This window comes from Lonchura striata, chromosome 29, assembly GCF_050655825.1.
Source record: "Lonchura striata isolate lonStrDom1 chromosome 29, ASM5065582v1, whole genome shotgun sequence".
NCBI lineage: Eukaryota > Metazoa > Chordata > Aves > Passeriformes > Estrildidae > Lonchura > Lonchura striata.
This window is the reverse complement of record NC_140731.1, coordinates 3411456-3423683: the sequence shown is the minus strand read 5'-3', so window position 1 is coordinate 3423683 and position 12228 is coordinate 3411456. Positions and strand designations below refer to the sequence as shown.

Here is a 12228-nt window from a genome sequence, read left to right as displayed (position 1 = left end):
GGCGGGCCGGTCCCATCCCGGGGCAGCCGCCGCCGGTGCTCGGTACCGATTCTTCCCGCCGGGAGGAAGGAGGGGCGGGGGTACCGGCTCCGTGGCGAGCGGTTCCGGGGATCACGGGAAGGGGGGATTCGGGAGGGGTGCCCGGGGCGCGGATTGGCGGCAGCGGGGGCGCAGGGCGGGGCCGGCCCGGTGGAGCCATGACGTCACCGCCGCCGCCGCCGGTCCCGCCCCGGTCCCGGTCCCAGCCCCGGCCATGCCGCCCCGGCCCTGGCCCCGCCGTAGCCCCCGGTGAGTCCGGTCGCTCCGCGGCGAGGTGCAGGCGGGGGAACCGGGAGGGTCGGGCCGCTCCTCGGGGGCACCGGAGGCGGGGGTGGGCATCCGTGTCCTCCGGGCACCGGCTCGTACCGTGAGAGGGCGGGGGTTGAGCCCGGGGGAGCGGCGGGGGTGGCCCGGTCCGTGGTGTTCGCATGTCCCCGGTGCATCCCCGTCGTGTCCTCGGCTCTCCCCGCTGTCCCCGCCTGTCCCCAGAGCATCCCGGCTGTCTCTGAGGTGTCCCCACTGTGTCCTGGCTGTCCCTGGGGTGTCCCCAGAGCATCCCGGTTGTCCCCAGGGTCACCAGTGAATCCTGACTCTCCCTGGGGTGTCCCCAGTGTCCCCATTGCACCCGGACTGTCCCTGTGGTGTCCTCATTGCACCCAGACTGTCCCTGGGGTGTCCCCATTGCACCTTGATTGTCCCTGGGGTGTCCCCAGTGTCTCCATTGCACCCCGGCTGTCCCTGGGGTGTCCCCAGTGTCCCCAGTGCACCCGGACTGTCTCTGGGGTGTCCTCAATGTCCCCAATGCACCCCGGCTGTCCCTGGGGTGTCCCCAGTGTCCCCAGTGCATCCTGACTCTCCCTGGGGCATTCCTGACTGTCCCTGGTATATTCCCACTGCATCCTGACTGTCCCTGCGGTGTCCTCAGTGTCCCCACTGCATCCCGGGTGTCCCTGGGGTGTCCCTCACGGTCTTTCATCCCACCCGCCGGTCCCCAGTGTCCCCAGTACACCCCAGCTGTCCCCTGCGTGTGTCTCTGTTGTCCCCACCGCATCCCTGGCTGTCCCTGCGTGTCCCTGGCCAGTCCCAGCTGTCCTCGATGTGTCCCTGCACCCCGAGGCCATTTCTCCAGCACATCGCGGCTGTCCCCAGGGTGTCCTTGCTGTCCCCGCTGCATCCTGGCTGTCCCTGGGTTGTCCCCAGTGTGTCCCAGCTGTCCCCAGAAGAGCTCAGCAAGGTTGGGGACACTCGGGGCTGTCACCCCTGTCCCTGGACTGTCCCCAGTGCGTCCTGGCTGTCCCCAGAACAGCTCAGCAGGGTTGGGAACACTCGGGGCTGTCACCCCTGTCCCTGGACTGTCCCCAGTGCGTCCTGGCTGTCCCCAGAACAGCTCAGCAGGGTTGGGAACACTCGGGGCTGTCACTCCATGTCCCTGGACTGTCCCCAGTGCATCCTGGCTGTCCCCAGAACAGCTCAGCAGGGCTGGGGACCCTTGGGGCTGTCACCCCTGTCCCTGGGCTCGGCATGGGGACCCTGGTATGGGGCAGGCCAGGGCCAGCGGGTCACAGCCACGCTGGCACGTCCTGGGCTGCGGTTTGGGCACGTGCCGTGTCCCCACGCCGTGTCCCCACGCCGTGTCCCCCTACCGTGTCCGCACGCCGTGTCCCCGCAGTGCCCGGGGCAGCGGGGACAGAGTGACCGGGGGACCTGGGGAGGGGACACGGGCTCCGGGTGGCCGTGCCTGTGCCGCAACCGTGTCCCCCTCCCCACAGGGACCCCCGCGCTGCCCCCGCGGGGCCCCACGCTGGGGGAGGGGATGGCCGCGCTGTCCATCTGTCGAGGCCCCCCCGGCTGTCCCCGCCGGGGGCTTGGGGGGGCCGCGGGCTCCTCTTCCCCTCCAGACAGAGCCTCACTTCCCCCCGTGACGCAGCCGGAGCCGCCGGCCCCGGGGCCGCTTCCTGCGCGGGGGGCAGGCGAGGGGCCCACGGGCACCTCCGGGACAATGGGGACCACCGCAGGGACCCGCGTGGGTTCGCCCCACGGGCTGCAGGGGACGGGGACAGCACGCGCGAGGTCTGGCCGTGCACCCCCACACCTTCCCCTTGTTCCTCCATCACCCCCAAAACCTCTTCTTGTCCCCTCTGCTCTCCCTATCCTGCCGAGCCCCCCGCTCCCCGCCGCGGTGCCGTGGGGTCCGGGTGAACCGGGGACGCGTGGCCCCGTGTGAACCCCAAAAACCCAAACCTCACCCTCGAGGGGCGGGGGGTGGAGGCCACGGCCGGGGGTCGCGGCTCGGTTCCGCGCCTGCAGCCCCGGGGGGCTCCCCGAGGGGTCCCGGGGGCTCCGGGCAGTCCCTCCAGAGGGTGCGGGATGCCCGTGGGGATCCCTCCGTCCTCTGCCCTGGCCCTCCGGCGGCGCCCGGTGCCGCGGAGGGATTCCCGGTGCTTCCTCTCCCGGGATGATTCCCGGTGTGCCGGTGCCGCCGCTCCCGGGGGCCCCAGCGCCGGTTCCCCGGGGCTGGCGCTGGCGGAGCCGCGCACCGGGGGAGGCGGCGGCTCCGTCCCGGCTCCTCCCCGGCCGCGGCGGGAAGGCGGAGCCGCCGCCGCCGCCTCCCAACAATAGCGCGGCCGGGCCGGGCCGGGATGGAAACGCCGCCGTCGCCGGGACCGGCCCCAGGGCCGCTCTGAGCCGAGAGCGGCGGCGCCGCCGGGAGCCCCGGGCGTGAGTACGGGCCGGGACCGGCGCTCAGCGCAGGGACGCGGTGGCACCGGCGGCGGGGGAAGCCCGGGGTGGAGCGGGGGGTGTGCGGCACTGGCGGGGGGGCCGTCTGAACACCGGGGGTCCTCTGCACCGGGGCTGCGGATCCCGGTGCCCCGGGGTCAGCCCCGGGGGTGCTGCGTATCCCGGTAGCCCGGAGGTGCTGCGCATCCCGGTGCCCCGGGGCTCGTGCCGATTCCGGTCCCGGTGGTCCTGCACATCCTCGTGACCCTGTGCCGGTGGCGGTCCCGGTCCTTGGGGCACACAGGTTCCCCGGGGCTGATGCCGGTCTCGGTCCCGGTGGTGCTGCACATCCCGGTGTCCCAGGGCTGGTCCTGGTCCCGGTCCCGGGCGTGCTGTGCATGCCGGGGCCGAGAAGCTTCCCCTGTACCACCAGGAAGGAGGGGGCAGCAGGAGGAGTCCCTGCGGCTCCTGGTGCCGGAGGGGTCAGGGCTGGAGGCTGGCGGCTCCATCCCCCTCCTCATCCCCGTTCTCCCTGGCAGGTGACACCGCTCAGGTTTGGGGCTGGGGACATCCAAAGCCAGGTAAGAGACCCCGGGCTGTGCAGGGCCTGGGGGCGCCTCAGGCCGGGTGCCACGGGCCAGGGGCCAGCAGGGACCCCGTGGTGATGCCCGTCCCCTGCAGCAGCGATGTCGGAGAGCGTGGCCGAGGCGCCGGGAGCCGGGAGCCCGGCGGCGCTGGGCGAGACAGGCACCAGCCACGAGCTGCTGCAGCGCCTGCGGGAGCTGGAGGTATGCGGGAATGGGACCACCAGGACACGGGACCACTGGGCAGCCGTGGCCACTGAAGCTGTGGCCATGGCCACCGTGCGGCCAGTGCCAAGAGCCAGCTGTGGCCAGTGCCACGGAGCCACAGACGACACCATGGTGGTGGGTTGCACTTCCCAGTTTTCCGTGGCCCCTCGTGTGCCACTGCTCCTGGGGTAGCCCCATCCTGCCATGTGTGGCCCTGAGTCCCCCTGACCAGGAGACAGAGGGTCTGCTTGGTGCCATCGGGATGTCCCCTGTGTCCCCTGAGCTGTGCCCTGAGCTGTCCTTGCTCTGTTCTAGGCAGAGAACTCAGCCCTGGCCCAGGCCAATGAGAACCAGCGGGAGACCTATGAACGCTGCCTGGACGAGGTACTGGAGAGCACCCACACACACACAGGGTGTCCCCAGTGCCCTGTGTCCCCCAGGCACACAGGACACGTGTGCCCATGCGTGTGCCCACGTGTGTGCTGGGGCAGGAGGCTGCGTGTGCCCTGTGCCCCACCGCAGACCTCCCCTCTCCTCCGCAGGTTGCCAACCACGTGGTGCAGGCACTGCTCAACCAGAAGGTGGGTGTCAGGAAGGTGTCAGGGGGCTGGGAGGATGCTGAGGGGCTCCGGGGGTCCTGGCTGATAGCCCCACACCCTGGCCAGGACCTGCGTGAGGAGTGCATCAAGCTGAAGAAACGCGTCTTTGAGCTGGAGCGCCAGAACCAGGTGCTGAGCGACCTGTTCCAGCAGAAGCTGCAGCTCTCCACTGGCTCCCTCCCCCAGGTGTGCCTGGGCTGCATCAGGGTTGGGGGGCGGGCATGGGGCAGAGCCCCCCCAGAGCTTAACCCAGCATCTCTCTCCTCTCCAGCTGCCGTTGCACCCGGTGCCAGCACCCCCAGATGTCCCGGTCACCCCCCAGCCAGGCTCTGCTGAGCAAGAGCCACCCCCACTGCTCCCTGGCCTCTGTCTGTCCCTGCCCGAGGTGGGTACCAGTGTTCCCAACCCATTTCTGTCCTAGTGTCCCCCTCTCTGGGCAGTGTCACTCCCTTCCCCATTGTCTATTCCCAGTGTGTGGTGTCACCAGGCCCACGGTGTCCTCTCCTGTCCCCCTCCCTGGATCTGTGGTGTCCCCATCCAAGTGCCTATGGCACTTTCAGCAGGGTCCCTGTGGTGTCACCTCTCCAAGTCCGTGGTGTCCACCTCCCCAAGCCCCTCCATCTGTGATGTCTCTGGCTCCAAAACCCACTGCCCCTGATGTCCCTGTCCCCATTACATCCCCATCCCACAGTTTATTGTGTCCTCTCTCTCTGTACTGGGGGGCTCAGTGCCAGGTGCTCACCTGGTGAGGTGATGGTACCCTGTCCCCACAGGTGCTGCCACCGGTGCCATCGGGCAGCCCTGGGCTCAGCCCCGGTGCCCCGCCCCTGGATGCCCTGTCCCCGTTCTTCAAAAAGAAAGCCCAAATCCTGGAGGTGCTGCGCAAGCTGGAGGAGACCGACCCGCTGCTGGGACCCCCCCCGGCCTCCCCCGGCTCCCCCGAGCCCTGCGCAGCCCTGGCTTGGCCGCCTTGCCCGCTGCGGGGCCCGGGGGCTGCGGGGGGCTGGCGGGGCACCGAGGGCAGCCCCTGCTCCTCTCCCGAGGAAGGGGGTCCGCCGCGGGGGGCTCTGCTCAGCGCCTTGGCCGAGCGGCTGCTGCGAGGTGAGGGCGGGGGCTGCTGCCGGCGCAATGGGGAAGCCCCCGGGGGACCCCCCCGGCAGCGGCGCGGGGAGCACCCTGCTTTCCTGGGACTCTACACGCCGGGCGAGGAGAGCCCCGAGGGGGGCTTCACCCCGCTGTCACCCGGCGGGGTCCCCAACCCCCTGACCTCCCCAACAAAGGTGCTCAAAGTGCCGCCTCCCCCCGGGGGGCTGCGCCTCAGCCCCCAGCTCGCCCACCCCTCCAAGATCCCTTGTCGCGGCGCCCACCCCGAGGCCTCACCGGTGCTCAGCCGCCGCCCGTCCCCCGACGCCGCTCCAGAGTCCGGCTCCACCGAGCCCCCCGCCTTCCCCCACCCCCGCACCTTCGAGGCGGTCGAGCAGCCCCCCGGGCCACCGGGGCCCGCGGCCGGCGGGGAGCGGGCGGCCGCTTCCCCCCCCAGCTCCCGCCGCGGCACGGGGGGCTCGGCCCCCTGCCGCCGCCCCGGCAAGAAGCCCCCCGAGCCGGGCTACCTGCCCTTCAAGGAGCGCCTGGCCGCCCTGGGCAAGCTGCGGGGGGCTGAGGGCCGGGAGCCGCCCGGCCCAGGGCGGCCCGATCGGGGCCATGGGGCCGAGCTGCGCCCCCCGCCCCGGGCGGGTTTGGGGGGCAGCCTGAAGCACCCCGAGCCCGCGCACGGCGCGGAGCCCCTGGCCCGCTGCTACTCCTCCGGCTCCATGGGGGACCCCGGCAAGGCGGGGGGCAAGGGCCGCCCCAGCAGCGGCCGGACCCCCTCTCGGACCCCCCCCGCGCCCCCTGCCAAGGCTTCCCGCAGCCCTCACGGCAGTCCCACCAAGCTGCCCACCAAGGCGGGCAAAGCCGGGGCACCGCGGGGCGAGGAGCCGGCGGGCGCCAAGGCGGGCGGGGGTCCCCACAAAAGCCCCGCAGAGCCCGCGGGGCCGGCGCCCTGCGCCGCGGGGCACTCGGCCATCGAGGAGAAGGTGATGAAGGGCATCGAGGAGAACGTGCTGCGGCTGCAGGGGCAGGAGCGGGCTCCGGGCGCCGAGGCCAAGGGCAAGGCGGCGGGGCTGGCGAGCTGGTTCGGGCTGCGGCGCAGCAAGCTGCCGGCGCTGAGCCGGCGTGGGGACGGCGGCCGCGGACGCGAGTGGGCCGGGACCCCCGCGCCCCTTCGCCGAGAGGTCAAGCTGGCCGCCCGCAAGCTGGAAGCGGAGTCTCTCAACATCTCGAAGCTGATGGAGAAGGCGGAGGATCTGCGGAAGGCGCTGCGGGAGGAACACGCGTTCCTGCAGGGACTGGCGCTGGAGAAAGGGCGGCCCCGTGGGCCCCCGCGAAGCCCCGGCCCTCTCCCTGTCATGTACCAGGAGGTGACGGCCGAGACCTTCATGCAGCAGCTGCTGGACAGGTCAGCTCCCACCTGGGTCCCCTCGGGGTGGGGGTGAGGGTGGGGGTGAGGGTGGGGCGTCCCCCTGATGGCTGCCTCCCCCCAGGGTGGACGGGAAGGACGTCCCCTACGAGACCCGCCTGGAGCACAAGCGGGAGCTCTGTGACCTCCGGAGGGTCCCCCCCGACGCCAAAGAACCGCGGCTCTGCCGCCCGCCCCGCAACGGCATCGTGGGACACCTGCGGGAGCCCTCGGACAAGGTGAGCACCCCGCCGCGGCCGCCGGGCTCCGCTCCGGGGGGACCCCGCGGCCGCTCAGCCTCTGCACCCCGCAGGTGCCTGACGTGGGGCTCCGGGATGAGCTGCCGTCCGACGAGAGCTTGTCCGAGTCGGGGACGGCGCAGCATTTCGCCGGTGAGGGGGTGATGGGGAGGTCAGGGCGGAGAGGGGGCACCGGATGGGCTCCCCGGCACTGACCCCTCTCGTTATGCCGCAGCCTGCGGGTCTCTGACGCGGACGCTGGACAGCGGGATCGGGACCTTCCCTCCCCCCGACTACGGGGGGGTCCCCGCCAAGAACACCCCCAAACCGCGGGGCCGCCCCGAGCCGCTGCCCGGGGCCGTGCCGGCCGCCGTCACCAAAGTGCCGCGCAAGGCCCGGACGCTGGAGCGGGAGGTGCCCAGCGCCGAGGAGCTGCTGGTACCGGGAAAACACCGGAGCGCTCCGGGCTGCCGCCTCCCGGCCCCCCCCAGCTCGCACGGCCACCGCGCCGCGCCCCAGGGTGGGTGTCCCCCGTCCGTGCCCTCCTTAGGGTGCACGGGGGCTCGCAATGGGGAGATGGGGGGTGTGGGGGTCTCGCAGGTCAGCGCTGCCCCTGTTCTTCCCGCAGACACCGGGGATGACGCCAGGAAGCCGCGGCGTGTCCAGCAAAGCAAGAACTGGACCTTCCCCAACGCCAAAGCCTGCGGTGCTGCTGACCCCTTTGTGTGCCCCCCCGAGGGGCTAGAGGGGCTGCATCGGCCTGGGCAGGTAATGGGACTCCCGAAATCCTGGAGTACCCCAAAACCTTGGGCTGGGATCCCCAAAACTCCAGAGTAAGGACGCGGAAACTCTGGAGCAAAACCCCAGCAGGGAGACCCCAGACCCTCCTGCCCATGCTGTGGGGATGAAGCCGTGGAGAGATGATGTGGGGGGAACACTCGGCAGAGTTCTGTGATCATTTGTCACCTCCTCATTCGCCCCGCGCTGGGGATGGATTTAAACAACCCTGGAGGGGCGCAGAGGTTCCCCAGCATGGTGGGGGGAGGATAGATGTGGCTGTCTGGCACAGGCAGCCCCCCTGCCCACGCTGTCCCTCCCCAGGCCCCCGTGTGCAGCCCAGCGGGGCATCGGGGGGCATCCCCCGAGGCTCCCCCACCGCTGCCCCCCGCCCTGAGCACCAGCAGCAGCCGGACCCCCAGCGCCTCGGACGTGGGGGACGAGGGCAGCACGGAGGCGCGGTCCCGGGACGGGGGGCACGGCCCCGCCGGGCTGGAACACTCCGAGTCCCTCAGCGATTCGCTCTACGACAGCCTCTCCTCCTGCGGCAGCCAGGGCTGAGCCGCCCCGGCCCCGCTCCCACGTCTTCCACCCCGTCCCCGCTGCTCCCGCTCCTGCTCTGAGGGTGCTGCCCGGGCTGGGAGTGTCCGCTGCGTGCCGCTCCCTCTCCCGGCTCTCTCCGATGGTGCTATGGCCCTGTACAGCCCCCCGCCGATGGGTTTTTAACTCAATAAAGCCGCCCCCCCAGCCCGGGTTATTTATACATGTGGTGCTGCAGCCGCTGTGTCCCCGTGTGTCCCAGGGAGGGACAGGGGTGGGGGGGATGTGAGGATGGTGAGATGGACGGACGGACATGGGGGATGGAAAAAGAGGGACGAGAGTTTGGAGTCTGAGCGATTTATTGAATCATCCCGGTGTACAAAGAGCGGAGCTGGCGGGACTGGGAGCGCTGGGAATGCCATGTCCCCACGGCCCCTCCCAGCACACGTTCATTTCTTGGCACTGGTGCTCAAGGGGAGGCTCCACCAATGAGTTTGGCTGAGGGGGGGTCCCACCAACAACCCCCCAGGGGCTGATTCTGGGGCCTCCCGGGGAAGGGTAACACCCCAGGTGGGGCTGGACAAACCTCTGAGGAAAGAGGACACATATGGGTGACCACTCCGAGGGCCACAGGCTGGGGGTGAAACCAGGGGAGCCAAACTCCATCAGGATCCACAAATTGGCTGGTTTTTAATTCGAAAAAAAAAAAAAAAAAAAAAAAGCTGAACGAGAGAAAAACCCACGAGGTGCGAAAGCTTCTGGCTGCTTCCTCGGCAGCAAAGCGCAGCCCCTTTAATGACAGAGAGGGACAGGAGGGGACATGGGGACACAGGGGTGGCTCCGCCTCGGCCCAGAGCTGCTTCACTTCTTCTCCTTCTTCTTGTTCTGCAAGAGGAGAGTGGCCACGGTCACCATGGGCTCTGTCCCTCTGTCCCCCTGCCCTGCCCACGGCCCCTCACCCACCTCGGCCATGCCCAGGATCATCAGGAGCTCCCGGAAGATGTTGATGAAGTCGAGGAAGAGATCAACACAGTGCCTGGCAGAGGGAGGGATGGGGGGATGCTCAGTGGGGGCCACCCTGCCCCCCGTGTCACTGTCACCCCCCATCCGTGTCCCCAGCACCCACCAGATGTAATCCTTGTCCCCGCTCTCCGCCTTCTCAATGATGAGCTGCGTGTCGAAGAGCACGAAGCCGCACATGATCATCAGAGCCACGTACAGGTTGGCCTGCCGGGGGGTAGAGTGGCATCAGGTGGGGACAGTCCCCTCCCTGCTGGTGCCACCTGTCTGTCTGTCCACCCGCCCTCAGCAGGTGGGGTGGCCTCTGCAAGGGGACTCACCGTGAAGAGCCAGGTGGATCTCACGAAGGCGTTAATCAGAGAGGAGAGAAGCATCAGGGTGAGGCCGGAGAGCAGGAAACCTGCAGGGAGAGGGAGTCAGGGCCAGGTCTGGGGGGAGCCCCCCAACAGGGGGTCCCCAGCCCCCCAACAGGGGGTCCCCAGCCCCCCAGGAGCCCTCCCCAAAGCCCCTCTCACCTCCTAGGTAGAGGTAGCTGCGGCGCCGGGCATACAGGGCGCTCAGCGAGAAGCAGGCGAAGATGGTGGCAGTGCCCAGGAAGGCAGTGGGGATGATGCTGGGGGCAAAGAGAAGGGGGTCAGAGGGTTTTGGGGGCGGCTGGGGGGGCATTGTGGGGAGAACAGGATCTGTGTGGCAGCTGGAAGTGGGGGATGGGGTCGGAGAGGGGGGTCTCCCCTACCTGGGGTTGATGGAGATGCACATTTGCAGGAGGGGTCCCAGATTGATGCCTGGAAGGATAGAAATGGGTGTCACCAGAGACATTCTGGGGGGCTTCATCCGGCCCCTCTGCAGGATTTGGGGTCCCATGGGATGCGGGGGTAGTCCCAGTGCCCACCCACCTGTGAGGAAGGCGAAGCCAGCCAGCATCCCCAGCCTCTTCTGCTCAGTCTCACGGCTGTGAGGGGTGGCCGTGAGCCAAACCATCAGCCCCAGTGCGCCCAGGCCAGTCAGGAGCCCAAACTGGGAGAGGGAGAGACAGGTGAGGGCTGGGCATTGCCTCACTCGGGTGCTGCAGGGCTGGGGGTGCCACCTGCAGCCCTCCAAGGGTCCCTCACCTGGAAGAGGTGGGTCACTGCATTGATGTAGGCGCCCGCAGCTGCCACGAACATACAGATGGCAAAGCTGCCATAGACCCTCTTCAGGTGCTCCTGGGTGGAGGCTGAGCTGCAGGTGGGGAGGGGGTGGTGAGGTGGGCAGGGGGGGCTGGCACAGCCCCCCCGATGCCCCCTGCCCTGCCTGTGTGCCACTCACATGTGGGAGAACTTGAAGAGGGCATCAAAGTTGATGCTGCGGTCGAAGACGTTCATGGTGCCAGGCTGGGATGGGCCCACGGCCGCTCCACAGGGCTGCAAGCTGCCAGGGGAAGGGGGGTCAGGAAGGATCCGGAGCCCACCCAAAGCTCCCAAACCTCCCCCAGGAGCCGAGTGATAGCCCAGGAGCTGCAGGAGCTGCCGGGGCTCCGGAGCCTTCCTCGTCCAGCTGGTGCAAGTGCTGCCGGCTGTTGCAGGGCCAGGGGGCCCTGGGGTGTTGCAGGGTTGTTGCAGGGCTGTTGCAGGGCCAGGGCAGCCCTCGGGGATCCTGCAGTAGGGCTGCTCGGAGGCCAGGGGAGCTCCCGGAGAGCTCCCGGTGCCGTGGGAGCGCTGCCGGCAGCTGGAAACGCCTTTGTGCCAGGTGACTATTAGTGCCCGTAATGACGTCCCCAGAGGTGGCCCTGGCAGCGGGAGGCTCCCGGCACGGCCTCCTCCTCCTCCTCCTCATCTTCCTCGCCCTCCTCCTCCTGGTCCAGCCGGCTCGGCCGGCTCTGTCCCCTGTGGCAGCTGCTGGAGCCAGACCTGCCCAGCCGGTGGCAGAAGCCAGCTGTCCCCAAGGGGCGGAGGGGACAGAACAGGGCTCACAGGGAGCGGGGGGACACTGAAGCTGCTGCCCTGGCAGAGAGGAGGGTGCAGGAGAGGAGGGTGCCACACCGGCACGGCCCAGGGGGGCACAGCGACAGCAGGACAGGGACAAAGGGAGGCGCTGGACCGCTGCCACCCCTGGGCCGGTGCCACGAAGCCCCGGGCACGCCGCAGGTCAGAGGGCACGGCAGAGGAGGAGCTGCGGCCACGGGGACAGCCCCGGCGGGCGGTGTGTGTGTGTGACAGGGCTGTGACAGCCCCCTCTCCCGGGGGTGACACCGCTCTGGCCGCGGTGTCCCCAGGCGGTTCCGCCGGGCCCCGGGCCCGTTGAGTGCCGGTCCCGGGCCCCGCGCCGCCCTCCCCGCCCCCAGCGCCGCTTTCGCTTTCGCCGCTGCCGCCCCTGCCAGCGCCAAGCGACCTTTACCCACCGCTGCTTCCTGCCCCCCCACCGCCCGGCTGCCCCGGCCCTTCCCCCGCTCCGCCGCCCCGCTGCCCCCGCGTCCCCCCCGATCCTCCCGTTAGAACCGGGCCGAGACCCCCGCGGCCCAACCCCCCCCCCTCCACGGGGCCTGGTGGGGGCGGGACCCCCGCGGGCCGCTCGGGGTGAGTTCCGGGGGTGTTGTGGGGCTCGCCCGGGGTCCGCAGCCGCCCCGGGACCCCCCGGGACCCCCCGGGACCCGCCGGGACCCCCGGGGCCGCCCCGCCCGCGCCCCCCACCCGCACCTGCGTCCGCCGCCCGTGCCAGGCCGCGAGCTCTGCGCCCCGCCCCCGCCGCTCATTGGCTGAGACCCCGCACGGTCCCGCCTCCCGCCTCACCCCATTGGCTGTCGTCACCGCCCGGGGCGGGGCTAGCCTCGAGCGGCCGTCACGGCTCGGGCCGCGCCCGAGCGCCGCCGTTGGACGAGCAGTGCCCGCCCCCGCGCGCGAGCGCGGCGCTGATTGGTCGGCGTGGGCGCGGCCCAGCCAATCGGAGCGCCCCGCTCGCTGCCGGCCCGCGGGCGCCCTCCCGTGGCGCCGCCGCCCTGCAGGGCGCCCCCTGGCGGCGGCGCCGCGGAC

At 70.7% G+C, this 12228-nt stretch overlaps 2 protein-coding genes across 6 annotated transcripts; one reads left to right on the top strand and one right to left on the bottom strand.

Annotated features, from left to right (window-relative positions):
• Positions 1–183: 183 nt before the first annotated feature.
• Positions 184–8423, top strand: NCKAP5L (NCK associated protein 5 like). Of its 4 annotated transcripts, none has more exons than XM_085563052.1 (13): positions 184–288; positions 3297–3338; positions 3442–3545; positions 3864–3932; positions 4091–4129; positions 4214–4333; positions 4419–4532; positions 4921–6644; positions 6730–6883; positions 6958–7036; positions 7119–7403; positions 7512–7651; positions 7985–8423. In XM_085563052.1, exons 1-13 carry the CDS (start codon positions 198–200, stop codon positions 8219–8221), a joined length of 3198 nt encoding a protein of 1065 aa, XP_085419178.1. In that variant the 5' UTR covers positions 184–197; the 3' UTR covers positions 8222–8423. The 4 variants fall into 4 exon arrangements, with proteins under 4 accessions (XP_085419178.1, XP_085419177.1, XP_085419180.1 ...); XM_085563051.1 differs by having other exon boundaries at positions 185–288; positions 3439–3545; XM_085563054.1 differs by lacking the exon at positions 184–288 and adding an exon at positions 2622–2757.
• A 118-nt stretch (positions 8424–8541) lies between these two features.
• On the bottom strand, positions 8542–12025 carry TMBIM6 (transmembrane BAX inhibitor motif containing 6). 2 transcript variants are annotated; one of them, XM_021548297.3, is made up of 10 exons: positions 11896–12023; positions 10529–10630; positions 10333–10441; positions 10117–10237; positions 9957–10005; positions 9736–9833; positions 9541–9620; positions 9327–9427; positions 9164–9236; positions 8542–9085 (listed from the first exon to the last, which is right to left on the bottom strand). In XM_021548297.3, exons 1-10 carry the CDS (start codon positions 11949–11951, stop codon positions 9062–9064), a joined length of 813 nt encoding a protein of 270 aa, XP_021403972.3. In that variant the 5' UTR covers positions 11952–12023; the 3' UTR covers positions 8542–9061. The 2 variants fall into 2 exon arrangements, with proteins under 2 accessions (XP_021403972.3, XP_031363118.3); XM_031507258.3 differs by having other exon boundaries at positions 8542–9236; positions 11896–12025.
• Positions 12026–12228: the final 203 nt, after the last annotated feature.